The 16,712-nt window shown below is 39.3% G+C and overlaps 1 protein-coding gene across 3 annotated transcripts in view; it reads left to right on the top strand.

Annotated features, from left to right (window-relative positions):
• ATP9B (ATPase phospholipid transporting 9B (putative)) overlaps window positions 1–16,712 on the top strand; it is a 292,155-nt gene that overhangs the window by 216,650 nt on the left and 58,793 nt on the right. For all 3 annotated transcript variants that reach the window (XM_034762489.1, XM_034762492.1, XM_034762491.1), the window contains one exon: window positions 8,798–8,910. In XM_034762489.1, the coding sequence (XP_034618380.1) occupies window positions 8,798–8,910 (113 nt within the window). The remainder of the gene's footprint in view (window positions 1–8,797; window positions 8,911–16,712) is intronic.

Raw genomic sequence — 16,712 nt, 5'->3', positions numbered from 1 at the left:
AGCACAATACAACATAATAATGAATCATAAAGGTGATTATCCTTGAAATGTTTATATAGATTCTTTCTGTCACATGGAATTTTAGGTTTACAGCTGTAAAATACTATTTTAATAACTATTTTACAGTAAAGAGAGTTTTAAAAGCACATATTTGAATGAGTCACTTAAAAAAAAAACACACAAAAACTACATTTTGCATCTGATTGATTTTTGCTTAGACCACACCACATCATACAAATTGCAATCATACTAGCTTGAATTATTTTAAAAAATAGAGGCCACTTGTGTGCCAATCTTTCACTGTACACATTTAATACTGGAGTGTACTTGTGGCTAAAGAGACACATATCTAAAATGATTAGTGGAATACATTAAGACATCGTTTGGAAGATAGCTAGCTGTCAAATCAAGGGCTTATCCAAACACTGTCTTCAAAGTTTTGAAAGAAGGATTAAAGTTGTAATTTAATGATTTAAATGGTTATAAAATAGCAATGCTGTTAGGAACTAAAAAAGACAAATTGTTTGACTAACTTTAAATTGATCTGTGTCAAAGATACATAGACACAACTATCAGGTACTGGTGCGGGACCTTAACCCAGATTTATCATCTTTTCCTATAACTTGCTTACCTAATTCTGATATTTGGTCTCTCAGTCTAAGATTTATCCCAAACATAAACATATAATTGAGAGAATGAATAGAATCTGTATATAACTGTCTTGAGATACCTTTTAAATGATTATAAATAGTTCAAAAGAGCTGTCTAGAACAATTGGTATTTTCATTTTAACAAAACATTATTATTAATTTTTACTTGTTAAATAACTCTCATTTTTTAACTTCCCTCTTGAGGGTTGGATGTTTAAGGTTTAAAAAAAAAAAAAGCACAGCAATTCTTATAGCCCACCCTGGTGACTGATCTTATAAAATCAGATCTAAAGGGGTGGTCCTATTTCTATACAAGTAAAGACCTCAGGTTTCTCAATATTGAAAATGAAAAGAGAATACAGAAAACAGCTTGCACAAATCTTAAACTGTGGTCCAAGCTTTACTTGGAATGATTAAGAATTAGTTGTTGAGTCTAAGGAGCATTACCTTACTAACATAATTGCAAGGTAGTCCTTTGTATGATTGTAAATTGGGTTTGTGCTTCATCAATAAGCTTTTTGACAAGAAGCGTCCATCACAGTGGCTCTCTCATTTGCCACAGTAGAATAGAAAATGAAGTATCCCAATAATTGCATTATAGTTTCCTTATTGTGGGACAAGAAAGCAATGTGGTATAATTAGGTTTGATTGGAGTGCATGTTTCCGGTAAGATCTGAAATTAATGATGTTGCTATAGTGACACATCTGCGGCCACCAGTGCGTGAAACATAAAGTAATTCATTCGACAAGAGAAGACATCTGTTAACTGCAAGGATGCAGAGCATATTGACACTGACCAGAAATACTAGACGTTATGTGATAAATGAACAAATGATGCTGAAACAGGAGGACAGATAATTTGTACTTAATCTGCTGGGAGAACTTTAATCTTCTCACTGGTTGCATTTGACAATGCCATTGTTTAAAGAACAATGCTGCAGAGAACTCATAAATTTTAAAACTTAACTCAGGGTGCAGCCTATTAAAGCAATACATTAATTCCTTTGTTAGGGAGTTTTTATCTTCATGTAGAACAAAGCCATTACTAAGAACACCCACTAAAACAACAGGTTTTTTAGGACTCACATTTTAATTATAGCATCCATTACCCAAAATGCCATGTTGTTTGGACTTGAATCACATATAAGTTTGACAGAAAGGCGTCATCCATTATGGGGGGGAAAATGCTGTTTCCAGTGTTTTCCAAGGGCAGCTGAGCATGATATTTTATCCTCTCCAGGGTACAAGAAGATCCTAATCACAAGGAAAAAACAAAGATATTTGGCTATATTTATTGAACGTTTCTGACATTCGGAGTGCAAAACTGCAAGCTTTCTGCCATTCATGATGACAGCCAAAGTATTCAATTATAACAAATACAAACAGTCTTCCTAGCATAGTTATTTATTAATGCATAGACTTGCATTTGAGTTCTGTAATTAACATTTTAGGGAATTTTTGGATCAAATGAGATACTTTACACGTAACAGTCGAACAGATGCATAGAGTCATGAGATTGATAATTTTCTGGGCAAGCCCTTTGCTAGAGGCCAATGTATTAATATGGACTTCTTATTTTGTCTCCTGTAAATGTGGCATGATGTACTTTAATATTAGTAAAGTATAGTTTCAGCAATCCTTTGTTTGAAAATTAATCTTTTGAGAGAATTATTTGCAATATTCCCCTCCCCGCAATGCATTTGGTCAGTATCAAAATGTACAGAGAACCAAGTAATTACCAAAAAAAAATCCCATCAGATTAAATATGTCCTTCTCAGGACACATGCTCCCCATACAATCCATGGGACCAGCAAGGATGCAGCATGAACAGAGGGCAAGGAGAGAAGTAGCTGAGAAAGCTGGAGAATCTTTGGTGGTTGGGATTCTACAGTAGTCCTCAGCCGCAGCTCAATGGATCCCCAGTCAGACCGACAGAGGGGCTCTTCTTTCATGTGTTTTCTTTATGTGCCCCTGCCACCACCACCCCAGAAGTAAAAATATCACCAAAGAATGTGCATACTACCATTAGCTATTCTGCTGCTTCCATTTTTGTGTGATCACGCTGATGGGAGTAAAAGAGAACAGAGGGATTAGTTAATATTGTTCTGAGCAGTAGTAATTAAACCATGTTATTAACACGGACTTCACTCCACAGGAAAGAATAGACATACCCCTTTCAATGGCTATTATCTGACTACATCATATGCTCTTTTCTTTTTCCGTTAGTTCTGAATGGCCTTAGGCCATACATAGTTTTTATGAAAGGTGTACAGGGAAAAGGGGAGGAGGTACTGCATATGAATGCTTCCTATTGGCTTTTTCTCTTCCCCTCCAGTAGGGGGCCAATATTTTTTTTCCCATTTTCTTCTTAGAATGTTTGTATATCTACTGCTGACAAAAATTCACCATTGAAAATATTGTGCCAGATAGTCAGCTGGACCTTCCGTAGAGCTATGCAGATTTACAGCAGCTTCAGGATCTGGCCCTTTATCTCTTAAAGGAGTATATCTTTCAAGCAAAGTACACATATTGTATGAAAAGTTATATGCTCTTGTAACTCCTGGCAAAGTTATTAATGTTTATATATTGCAAGTACTTACTTGCTGTTTTATTGTGGCCTTTTAGAATGTTGGTATTAGGCCAACTTACAATCTAGTAATATTTGACCAGAAAGCTCTGCATCTGCTTCTCAAAAAAAAAAAAAAATTCTCCACTGCTCTGTTGTGAATCACATCTGTTGCCACCCAGGGAATGATGCCTGCAGGACTTTTTCCTTAGAAATTAATTTCCTCTTTGCCTGCTTTGCTCTGTGTTTAATGATACAATTGTAGTCAAAAACTCTGCTTCAATAAAGAGCATACTAAATTTTTCTTTAGGAATCACACACTAACTTTTTGTCAAGATATTTTCCGTATATGGTAACTGTATTCAGAAACAAAGTTAAGAATATACTTTGATGATGCTCCATATGATGGCTGCCATGCTCTTTGGATATCTTTGAAAAGAGCTTTGCATTTCCTCCTGCATTTGCAAGCTTTTCAAATTAGCAATTCTTAGCCAAGTTCTGTTTTTAAAAATTGTGAAATAAGTGGAGATTAATCAAGTCACCCCAAGGAAATTCTGAAAATCAGATAAAACCACATTTGTAAAAGACTGCTGTTAAAACTAAACTTACCAGTAAATTTATCTTCACTGTTTTCTCCATTATCCATCGTGAGGGACAGAACAGAAAGAAGTCTGACAATACCGAACTAACTGTTAGAAGCACAAACTACAGATATTTAAAATGTTCATAGAGGTGTACAGCTAAAGGTCTGGCAAGACTTATTACCGGTAATCTACTGCTAGAAGACTAAAGCCTAAAATGTAACTATTGGAAAACTATTGCTGAGGAAGTAGTATGACATGACTAACTGGCATCATATTCTGAGGAGACTAGCAAGATATTTTTTTGCCCAGTTCAGGGTTGTGATCATTCAACCAGGAGAACTTAGAAACAAATTTTTAATGTTGACAAGGGATGGACTTTTGGCTTGCATTCAGCTTCAGGTGATGGACTGTGCTCTACAGGAAGGTGTCTGAAGTTCTTTTGGAAGACAAAAAACAATTTTTTTTCTCTTTTGAAAAGTTGAAAAACTCTCTTCTGTTTTTTCTGCACAATGGATAGAATTTGCAACAATCCACAGTTGAGTGTGGAGCCATAAATATTAGATCTTGGGAACAGACACAGTAAAATTAGATCTATGCAGCTGTAGCAAGATGTAATTATCATTTTTTCATCTTTTTATTCTCTTCCATCTGGATTAGACTTTTGAACAGAGACTAAAAATTTATCTAAGATATCTAAAAGTAATCTGCCCAAAATTGTTTTTCCTATTATGATCAAAGAAAAGGAAAGATGGCAGTCCACTGAGTAGTGTGAGAAGTGCAAGTATTGATTCAGGACTGTTGGAACTTCAAAGCCCACTTCTATGTGTTAGGACTCAGTTCTCCTCTTTCATTCTTCCCTCCCCCTACCACATCTGCTGATTGCTACAAGGTAAGAGGATGTACAGAGCTCTACTCCACCAGCCGTCTACTTGCTGAGAGGAAGGGGAAGGCAAGAGGTTTCTATTTATCTATCCTTCCCTCCCAAGGAACATGGAGGAACTCTCTTGCCACTATAATTCCAGTGCCTGCATACTCTGTTGCTCGTAACAATATGGGCACTGGAAAGATACTGGCATTGTCTGTCTACAAATTCAGGAAGGTAACACTGCATCAGTTCACAGTTGGAAGTTTTATAGCCATTAAGACAAGAAAGTTAGCTTTTTAAAATAAAAATTTAAATTCTTCAGAAACTAATATCTTAGTCCCTTATGTTTAGTCACCATACGCAAATAAGAGAATAGAGTTTTCATATCTTGAAGCATAACATGATTGTATAAATTCTGAAATTCAATAAAGTTACCAAAAAAAGATAGTCACTTGGTAAATATGAATGTTTTGAAGGGAAAACATAAAATAAGTATTTTTATTTCATAAAAAGTTGCCCAGAAAGCATAAGAGCAAAAAAAAAAAAAATTTCTCTTTACTTGCCTTAAAGTCACTGAGAGTTTCCTTGCAAACCAATTTGTATATGACAACCAGATAATTGAGTTGCAAATTATTTTTTTAATGGTTACCTCAGGTTTTCATTCTTTGTGTGCTGCTTTCCAACTACACCTGGAAATGTTCTATTTCTCATATGAATTTTGGCTAATTGTATCTACATTCTGTGAAAAATCTACATGTTTCATAAAATAAAATTCTTTCACAAAATTCTTTTCTTTTTTAACTTTACTGTATATATGCAATGGTTCTGGATAATATTTAAGCAAAAGGAAGCATGAGTGCCTTTCTGGTTAATTTTGAGAGAAAATACAATATATTTGGAATCGATACCCAGCGTGTAATGTGTATGTTCTTAATATTTTAGTGAGTGATGATCTAACTGTTACTCTACAAGTATACAAAAATTGAGATAAAATTTCATTTTTCGTATATTACCGGGCAGGGGGAGTGGTAGACTTGCAGTGTATAAGTGGGAAGGAAGATTTATGACTGTGACAGCATGACTATATCTCTGAAGAGCACTAATGGAAGTACCCTATATCAGAGGCATAAACTGGATGTTAACTGTCTAAACAAGTTCTAGTTTCTAAACACTAATTATAGTGTGTCTGATGCTTTTAACTTGCTCTCTTCCTATGACTTGCTGTGTTGCACTGTCATACTGGAACAAAGACAGGATATCAAAAATAAGCATTTACAAATAGGAATAAATCTTAGTGTGAAGCATTCCTTACTGTATCTTTAAATTATTTGTGGATTTTTAGTCATCTGCCATCATAAACAAAAATCATTTTTAAATAAACCTCAGATGTATTATTCTTAACCTTTTAACACAAAAATATGTTTACATTTCAAGCCTCACAAGAGAGGAAACTTAGGGCCTCTCTTTAAATGCTCACAAGGAGCAAAAGAGAATGTAATGGGAATATCTGCACACTGGATTAATTCCAGTTTGGCTGACTATATTTTCAAAATGTAGTTTATTTTATTCACTTTCAGTAAGGCTTAGATAACAAATGATATATGATCTTTCTATGAGCTTAACAGAAGAACCTAGCCGGTGGTGATCTCTCTCTCCCCTTGTTATGCTTCATCATGGAACCCTGAACCACCCACGCTTCAATTAGAGCTTTCTAAACATCAAGGATGTCAGTGGTGAACATAAAGTGTCACTCCATGACTGACACCCTATAGTTCCTTACAGATGTAAAGTGGTCTCTGAAAACATACAATTTATGTTGATTCTGAAATTCCAGGCTTACTCCGGTTATAGGCTAAATTCGTCAAATTCGGAAACAATGTTAATTTCCAGTGACCTATTCTAGACAACTTTGATTCTCTCTGTTTGCCAGAAAGTCTTTCTTCATATATATCATGGAATACTGTTAGAAGTATGTGGTAAGAGGCATGTTTGACACACAACATCCCTTTTTTTTTTTTTTTACCCTTTGACCAAATGCAAAGTGTTGCAATTGAACTTTTAAGATGCAGATACCTAAAAAAGATCTTTTATCTTGTATTATTTACACATAGACTTTTTAACTGAACAATCTTTTTTTTTTTTTTTTTTTTTTTGTGGCTCAGAGTGTCACAGAAAATATAATACTAAAAACTGGATCTCTAAGCATAATCCATTTTAAGTATGTTTAAGTTGTGGCAATATGTTGTTACCATGAAGGTATTTACAACTAGACTGATTCTTGCCTGCCTCTTGAAATTTCCACCACATGCATCTGATGAAGTGAGTATTCACCCACGAAAGCTTATGCTCCAATACGTCTGTTAGTCGATAAGGTGCCACAGGACTCTGTCACTTTTTACAACCAGAAAGATACACCTCTACCCCAATATAACGTGACCCAATATAACATGAATTCGGATATAACTTGGTAAAGCAGTGCTCCAGGGGGGCGGGGCTACGCGCTCTGGCGGATTAAAGCAAGTTCGATGTAATGCGGTTTCACCTGTAACGCGGTAAGATTTTTTGGCTCCAGAGGACAGCGTTATATCGGGGTAGAGGTGTACTGATTTTTTTTTTCACCCATACCTATACTTGTATTTTCAAAGCACAAGTCACAATGTTATCTAGATGCCAAATACAAGTTTTCCAAGGTTTCTAGTTTTCCTGGTAGGGCCATCTTCTCAGCTTCTCTCTTGGTGAAGTTTAAATATATGAGTCTTCTTTGGAAGGCAGTACAATATCTATAGAAGAAAGAAAACTCACCAGTTAGCATTCTGTTGTTTCTATAGATAAAACCCTGTTTAAAAATGCCTTTGACATTGTGCTCTACAAAGACATAAGACGTGAATTAATCCTGACTTTTTGTGGTCAGGAGTTCCACAACTAGGTGGCTTTCACCAAAAACCACTATCTTTCCCAGTTCGTGGACTGTTTTGTCTCACTGCTTCCTCATCATAGTTGGATTTCTCCTGGCCGTTTCTCTGGATCATTGGAAAATGATTAGTCCTTCCCCACACCATGACGTTGTACCCCTTCTTAATTTTAGAAAAGTTCTTATGAGGCACCTCTGTATGCTTCTCTAGGCACAGTGCTATAGTACTTTTAACATTAAGGCCGATCGCTAGATACAACCATGCAATCTTCTAAAAATTAACTGTTAAATTAGCCTTCTCTCCAATAGCTCCCCCCCTTTTTTAATATATTGGCATTGAATTATTATTTTTTGCCCTCTACCCTACATCATTGTAGACCCAAAGCAAAAGCATCAGCAACATTAACATACAGCCACTTTAGTAAATCTACCCTGTTATGTGGATGGAGAAAGTAAGAAAGAAACAAACAGAATACTCATTTCCCATTTATTTCCCAGCAGTAGTTCATTTGAGTGCACATCCTTAACTAATCCAAAGGAAATTTCTTTCCCCTTTGCTTTTTGCTTAAAAAAAAAAAAAAAAAAAGAATTATATTGAAGACTACCTTTCACTTTCATTTGAGATGAAAATGTCACTGCTTGAGGCAGGTCTAGATAATTTCCATCAGTCCAGTTGTGTTGCTTCCAAATTGAAGTTGGAAATGGTGACTCCTCCAGAATGAGTAACCCTGCTTTTTCTGCACTAATTTTCTTAAATTAACTGAACTGATTGTAATTCCTTGTGACTAATTTACCCAAAAAAGGACTAAATTAGCTTGTTTTGTCGCTTTTTGATGGTGGTCTCTGCTGTTTTGTGCGATACCTGAGCTTTATTTCTAGTCCCAGTTTAGTCTCCTGCTGTCACTGCAAATAGTTGGGAATAAAGAGTGGTAGCTTACTCTGACCCTCAGCTTGCTTCACTCAAAGATAACCCTTTTGGCCATTAAGGAATAGCCTTGATGTGCTTCAAAGGGATCATTTCCAGTTCCCCTTGTCATCAAGTACAGTAGCTGCCAATGGCTTACTGATATCTGTAAAATAACAAAATGGAAAAGTCCTCAGGGCTCTTGAGATACTCCTTCATAATCTGCTGTACTCCACCCCCAAAGGAACAAAATATTACAAACTAATCTCTTGCATAGTACTCTCTTTTTCCTGATCACTCTGATATTTTTATTACAGGAACACTTACCCAGAATGAGATGATATTTAAGCGCCTCCATCTGGGTACTGTGTCTTATGGGACAGACACAATGGATGAAATTCAGAATCACATTGTCAATTCGTATTCACAGGTATCTCATTTTATAACTTATTTTCCTTTATATTGACAGGTTTTCTCAGTGTTGATGGAGCATTGCCATGTTTTTTAGGTCTAAAAAATTGAGATGTGGAAGTTTTCCCATTTGTAGGTTCCCCCTCTCTTCCCTTAAAGGGCATCCTCAGGGTCCTAGTTTTGGGCAACAGTTTGGCCTTCCCTAAAATTAATATACTGTAATGTGGTATGGAATTCCTTCCTGATTCCAAAAGTCTCTCATAGCCCACTGTCTGTCTAGGAAGCGAACTCTTCCTCTATCTAGTACTATTAATTGATGAAAATTCAATATTTTTTTCTCTGGTGAAGCATAGACAGAAGCCATGCAGCAAACTGACCACAAATTAAAGATAGCACTGTATCTAGAACAATGCTGATGAGATTAATTACATATTTGAAGATATTCATCACAAAGACATAAACATTGTAAAGCCATGATAACTTGCATAAGCAATAAAGAAAAAAGCTTTGTCAAAAGGATAAGGATGGAAGCAGTAGAAAAAGGAACATTCTATTAAATTTCTTATCAGGGATTACACAGACATAAAGGTTTTTTTTTTTTTTTTTTTTAAAAGAAAGAAAAAAGAAAAAAAGTGGGGGAACCTAATGTAGTTAAGAACAAGGTATTTGATAGAGTCCCTGCAAGATAATTCCAGCTACATTCAGCAATGAGTATAGTCTATTGTGTATCCCATTTGAAACTAAATTGTGCATGTGCACTCCAATAGGGGATATTGTGGCTATCACTATGAATACTATGATGCCCCATCCCATTTTCTGATGTGAGGGGTAAAGGTTATTGATTGGACTGTCAAGGGAATGGCCACCTGTTGGGGTCCTGGTTGGCGGCAGGCATGCCACTGGTACCTCCTTCTCCTTTCTCCACTTGCCCAGAACACACATGGAAATTGTGCTAGGGCAAGCACAAAAGAGAGTGGAGTAGAATTCCGCCTCCTGTTGCTATCCAGTGACCATTTTGGGGGAGGGCATAACAGAGGTGAAAGTAAGCTGGTATGGTACGCCGTGCTGGACTGGAACGGCTTCTCCAGTGGGTTTAAAGGGCCCAGGGCTCCAGCCACTGCGGGGAGCCTCAGGCCCTTTGAATCACTGCCAGAGCTCTGGGAGGCAGGCTCGGGCGGGAATTTAAAGGGCCCGGGGCTCCCCGCAGCAGCCAGAGCCCCGGGCCCTTTAAATCACTGCCGGAGCCCAGCCGCCACTAACGCAGCCCTAGCCCGAGCCCTGCCGCCCCGGGGTAGCGGTGGCGGGGCTCCTGTGGTGATTTAAAGGGCTCAGAGCGCCACGGCAGCCGGAGCCCTGGGCCCTTTAATTCGCCCTTGAGCCCCTGGGCTCCCAGCCGCCTCTGCAGCTGGTAGCTCTGGGGTGATTTAAAGGTTAGGGTTAGGTTATTGACTGGGCCTTTAAATCTTGAAAGGCCCCGCCTCTTCCAGTTGAGGCCATGCCCCACTCAGGACTCTGGCGTACCGGTAAGTCCTGTAAGTTACTTTCACCCCTGGGGCATAAGGAAGCAGATTGACTCCAGTGAACATCCATATGCATTCCCCCTTACCCATTAAGTTTAAGCATTCCTGGGTATGCAGTAACCATCCTTGCTGCTGAAAGCTGCTCTACCCATTTTGCCTTATATTTTGTTGTTTTCAGAGCTGGTTTTCCAGGCTTGCTGTGGGTCTAACTTTGATCGCATTTTGGGATCAAGAAAGATATTGTTCCTTGTCTGGGCAAGGTTGGCATAATTTTGGTGGTGGTTGTGGGGTTTTGTTTTGTCTTTTTTCCCCTTGCTCACAGCATCATGAAGGCCTGATAGGAAAGGATAAGAAAGATGAAAGTACCTTGAAAAAAAATTAAAAGGCAGGTGCGGGGGGAGCAGTGATTAATAAATGTCAATGTCAATATAAAGCAACAGAGGGTCCTGTGGCACCTTTGAGACTAACAGAAGTACAGGGAGCATAAGCTTTCGTGGGTAAGAACCTCACTTCTTCAGATGCAAGTAATGGAAATCTCCAGAGGCAGGTATATATCAGTGTGGAGATAAAGAGGTTAGTTCAATCAGGGAGGGTGAGGTGCTCTGCTAGCAGTTGAGGTGTGAACACCAAGGGAGGAGAAACTGTTTCTGTAGTTGGATAGCCATTCAGTCTTTGTTTAATCCTGATCTGATGGTGTCAAATTTGCAAATGAACTGGAGCTCAGCAGTTTCTCTTTGGAGTTTGGTCCTGAAGTTTTTTTGCTGTAAGATGGCTACCTTTACATCTGCTATTGTGTGGCCAGGGAGGTTGAAGTGTTCTCCTACAGGTTTTTGTATATTGCCATTCCTGATATCTGACTTGTGTCCATTTATCCTCTTGCGTAGTGACTGTCCAGTTTGGCCAATGTACATAGCAGAGGGGCATTGCTGGCATATGATGGCATATATAACATTGGTGGACATGCAGGTGAATGAGCCGGTGATGTTGTAGCTGATCTGGTTAGGTCCAGTGATGGTGTTGCTGGTGTAGATATGTGGGCAGAGTTGGCATCGAGGTTTGTTGCATGGGTTGGTTCCTGAGTCAGAGTTGTTATGGTGCGGTGCGTGGTTGCTGGTGAGAATATGCTTAAGGTTGGCAGGTTGTCTGTGGGCGAGGACTGGCCTGCCTCCCAAGGTCTGTGAAAGTGAGGGATCATTGTCCAGGATGGGTTGTAGATCACTGATGATGCGTTGGAGAGGTTTAAGCTGAGGACTGTAGGTGATGGCCAGTGGAGTTCTGTTTGTTTCTCTTCTGGGCCTGTCTTGTAGCAGGAGGCTTCTGGGTACACGTCTGGCTCTGTTGATTTGTTTCTTTATTTCCTTGTGTGGGTATCATAGTTTTGAGAATGCTTGGTGAAGATCTTGTAGGTGTTGGTCTCTGTCTGAGGGGTTGGAGCAGATGCGATTGTACCTCAGTGCTTGGCTGTAGACGATGGATCGTGTGGTGTGACCGGGGTGGAAGCTGGAGGCATGAAGGTAGGCGTAGCGGTCGGTGGGTTTTCGGTATAGGGTGGTGTTAATGTGGCCATCGCATATTTGTACGGTGGTGTCCAGGAAGTGGACCTCCCGTGTAGATTGGTCCAGGCTGAGGTTGATGGTGGGGTGGAAGCTGTTGAAAGCATGGTGGAATTCTTCCAGGGTCTCCTTCCCATGGGTCCAGATGATGAAGATGTCATCAATATAGCGTAGGTAGAGAAGGGGCATGAGTGGATGAGAGCTGAGGAAGCATTGTTCCAGGTCAGCCATAAAAATGTTGGCATATTGTGGGGCCATGCGGGTGCCCATAGCAGTGCCACTGGTCTGGAGGTATATATTGTCACCAAATTTGAAATAATTGTGCGTGAGGATAAAGTCACAGAGCTCAGCAATAAGTTGTGCTGTGTCATCATCAGGGATACTGTTCCTGACAGCTTGTATTCCATCTGTATGTGGGATGTTAGTGTAGAGAGCCTCTACATCCATGGTGGCTAGGATGGTGTTTTCTGGGAGGTCACCAATGCATTGTAGCTTTCTCAGGAAATCTGTGGTGTCACGGAGATAGCTGGGAGTGCTGGTGGCGTAGCGTCTGAGTAGGGAGTCCACATATCCAGACAGTCCTTCAGTGAGAGTGCCAATGCCCGAGATGATGGGGCGTCCAGGATTTCCAGGTTTGTGGATCTTAGGTAGTAGATAGAATAACCCCGGTCGGGGCTCTAAGGGTATGTTGATTTGTTCCTGTGTTAGTGTAGGGAGTGTCCTGAGTAGATGGTGCAGTTTCTTAGTGTATTTCTCAGTGGGATCTGAGGAAAGCGGCCTGTAGAATTTGGTATTGGAGAGTTGTCTGGCAGCCTCCTTCTGGTAGTCAGACCTGTTCATGATGACAACAGCACCTCCTTTATCAGCCTCTTTGATGATAATGTCAGGGTGGTTTCTGAGGCTGTGGATGGCATTGCGTTCTGCACGACTTAGGTTATGAGGCAAGCGATGTTGTTTTTCCACAATTTCTGCCTGTGCACGTCGGCGGAATGTCAATATATGCAGTGTTGTAGCCGTGTGAGTCCCAGGATATTAGAGAGACGAAGTGAGCAAGGTAATTTTATTGGGTTTGGTAAAGATATTCAGAGCATCACAACTAAATACAAGCTCAAAAGGATCATTCAAGGTGAAGTGGCCCACTGACGCCCCTGGTTTGAGATAGGCATGCCTCTACCACCTCCTTTTCCTTTCTCCACTTGCCCAGAACACACACACAGATTGGACTAGGGCAAGCATAAAAGAGCGTGGAGTACAGTTCCACCTCCCATAGGACAAAAATGAGGGTTATTGGGTTACAGATTGTTGTAATAAGCCACAAATCTATCTTTGCCACCATGGATATCACTTCCCTATATACCAACATCCCTCATGAAGATGGCATAGCCATAGCTGTCTGCCTCAAGTATTTACAAGACAATGGACAACACTCAGCTATTCACCCCCCAAAAAATCATCAAACTCATCCATTTTACATTCAACAATAAACATTATCCAAACTGTGGGTACTAGGATGGGCTCCCTCTCGATGGGTCACCTTGAAGAAGAATTTCTGGACAAAGGCACCACAAAGCTAATTTTATACCTGAGATACATAGATGATATTTTCATCCTCTGGACAGATGACTTAAACTCCCTCATAGATTTCCACCACTACTTCAACAACCACCACACATCCACTAAATTCTCTCTGGAAAACTCGAACACTAGCATCAAGTTCCTGAACACCATGATCAGCTTCAGCAGTGGAACCCTACGGACAACAATATACAAGAAACCCACAGATCACCATGCCTACCTTTACAGATGCAGTAACCACCCCAAACACACCAAGAAATTTGTTACCTACAGCCAGAGACTCAGATACCACAGAATATGCTCCGAGGAGAAAGTCCAAGATAAGTGACCCCTTAAAATACTCAAAACCACCTTCACCAAGCAAGGACACTCCACCGAAGAAGATGATCACATCATGAAGTGGGCCACCAAATATCCTGAGAAAACGTGCTTCAATACAGAAATAAAAACCCCTCTGACCATACACCCCTAGTTGTCACCTACAACCCCACACTGGAATCCATGAAGGGTATCATCAAACAACTACACCCCATACTCGTGGCGACCCCATCCTGAAAGAAATCTTTCCTGAACATCCCTCCCTCCCTTTTAGTATTCAAACAACCCCCCAATCTCGCCACACTGACCATCAGAAGCAAGCTACCCACAGACCAGGACACACCAACTCAAAGGAGCACCAGATCCTGCCAGAACAACAGATGCGACACAGAACCTGCAGGAATATCTCCACTGTGCTATGATCAATACCACTGACAACACACCTTTCAGGATCCATGGGTCCTACACATAGAATCATAACATGTTGTGTACCTCATCCAGTGCACTAAATGCCCAAGTAACAACTGTGTGGGTGAAACCAGACAATCACTACATACTCTCATGAACTCAGACATGAAAATGATAAAAGACAAACACACCATTTTACCTGTGGGTGAACGCTTTTTACAGATCGATCACTCTATATAAGTCCTCTTCCTCAAAGGAAACCTGCACATTTAAAAGACAAATCTAGGAGCTTAAATTCATAACTTTGGTAGACACTAAAAATCATGGACTGAATAGAGACATAGATTTATGATTTATTATAGCAATCTGTAACCCACTAACCCCCCTTTGTGTCCTATGACTACAGGGTGTTGATGGTTCACTTCACCTTGAATGGTCCCTTAGAATATATGCTGGCTACTTATGTTAAGCTATCTGTTCGATCTTGTATTTAGCAATGACACTCAGAATACCTTTTCCAAACCTGAAGAAGAGCTCTGTGTAACTCGAAAGCTTGTCTCTCTAACTAACAGAAGTTGGTCCAGTAAAAGATATTATCTCACCCACCTTGTCTCTCTGTCAATAAACATTGTCTCAATTGGTGGCTGGTGTGCAGTACAGGCCAGGTCTCCAAGGGGCCAACTCTGGGTTAAATCTGAGCACAGGATCCAGGAGGGGACTAATGGACCCTGTAAATTATGCAGACTGAACTCCCCCTCATCTGTGTCCTCATTTCCTTTTGCAGCAGAAAATATTGGGATGAATCATGAATTGTGTAGGAGGGGTTTGGCTATGCGAGCTAACCTTAGTTCCTTGGTTGTGTAGTGTGGGGCCATTTAACACCATACTGAACTCAATTACCACCTTGTAGAGAGGGAGGAGGTTGGTAGACAAACCCCCTTTAATATTAAAACAAATACAGTTGTGGACTGCAGCTTTAAATCCGTTCACTTGACTATATCTTTATTCTCCTGCATGTCCTGATCAATATATCTGCTTACTTAGCTGGTATCTATGTTAAACAATAGCTTTATTATGGAACAATACATCTTGGAAATGGGATATAGAGCTTTTGTTCCTCAAGATCAACAGTCCAAATTCAGACCAGAATAACAGTGACTGAAAGTCATTGCCATCTGATGGCTGTTAGGTGGCTTATGTAAAAAGAATTGTTAGTCCTAGTGGATCATGTTAGGTGTCTACAGTAACAACAACAAAACAATTACAGTTGTCAGTCTCAGCAGAGAGTCCTAGGACTGACTGGGAGTGGAGATTGAACTACAGTTTTAATCTAGAGGTCTATTCATAAACACTAAATTGACTTTGGGGGGGGGAAATATCTCTAATTAAAAAGAACTGCACGCTTCATAAACGTTTGCTTACCTAAAAGATTAGTTTATTAATTTTAAATTGTAATAAACTTTTAATATTTGCTGCTATGCGACAGACTGAATATTTGTAATTGTGAGGCATCTACCTCTGAAATAAAAAAAATAAAAAAAGAAGAAAATTAGTTTATTTTTCCAAGTGTGGACAAGGATTTTCCAAATCCAGATTAGCAGTTACTAGCTGGTAGAAAGCAACTTTGCTATTTTTCTAGAACTTCTTTTTGTATTTCAGTGTTATGTATTATAACTTAATAAATAAAATAAATAATGTTTTAATTATTTTGTATGTTGCTAGCCACTATTGCAAACAGAAAATAAAGGAACCCCTGTATACAAAATAAACTATTCAACAGTTGTTTCAATCAGAAATGTATTGTGAGGTTTTTTATTTAATCTATGGTAATAAAAGCTGCCAGTTAGACAGACACGGGTTCTTATATCACATTGATTTTTATCCCTTGTTTGTGTTCTGTTTTATTATTAAGATGACAATAGTCTAGTAGGTCCACTGTAATGCAACACACAAATCTATTATAACCTGATTATATTTCCCCACTGGAAGCATTTTGTGATAGAGGGCATAATCTTTAATGGAATTTGTGTGAAATTAAATTATACAAGCATCAATAAACATAACATAATTCAGAAGGAGTAAATCAGCTTAATTTATTTGCAGCTGTAATGCCATCAGTGTTAGCAGAATGCAAATGCAGAGGTTTAAAGCAGTAGCTGAAAAACAGTGCCAGATGAGCAGAAAGTTAAACCCTTTATTAGACAGCACTGTAATTTGATGGGCAGAATGTTCACGGTTCAGCAGATCAGTACATGCAGTCGGGAGAGAAAAAAGGCTTGGTTTCTAAAGAGAATTTCTGAGTTACTCTGAAGTGAACAGAAAAGTGTTTGATAGTACTGGTGAGATGAAGGGAGGTGGTTATTTCATAGCCTGACAAAAAGGCCTCTTCCCAAGTAGGTTAATAACCAAATATAATCTGTTTCACCTCAGAGATAAATGCAATTAGG

The sequence above is a fragment of the Trachemys scripta genome, chromosome 2 (genome assembly GCF_013100865.1).
Source record: "Trachemys scripta elegans isolate TJP31775 chromosome 2, CAS_Tse_1.0, whole genome shotgun sequence".
In the NCBI taxonomy this organism is placed as follows: Eukaryota; Metazoa; Chordata; order Testudines; family Emydidae; genus Trachemys; species Trachemys scripta.
This window is presented reverse-complemented; position numbering and strand designations above follow the sequence as displayed.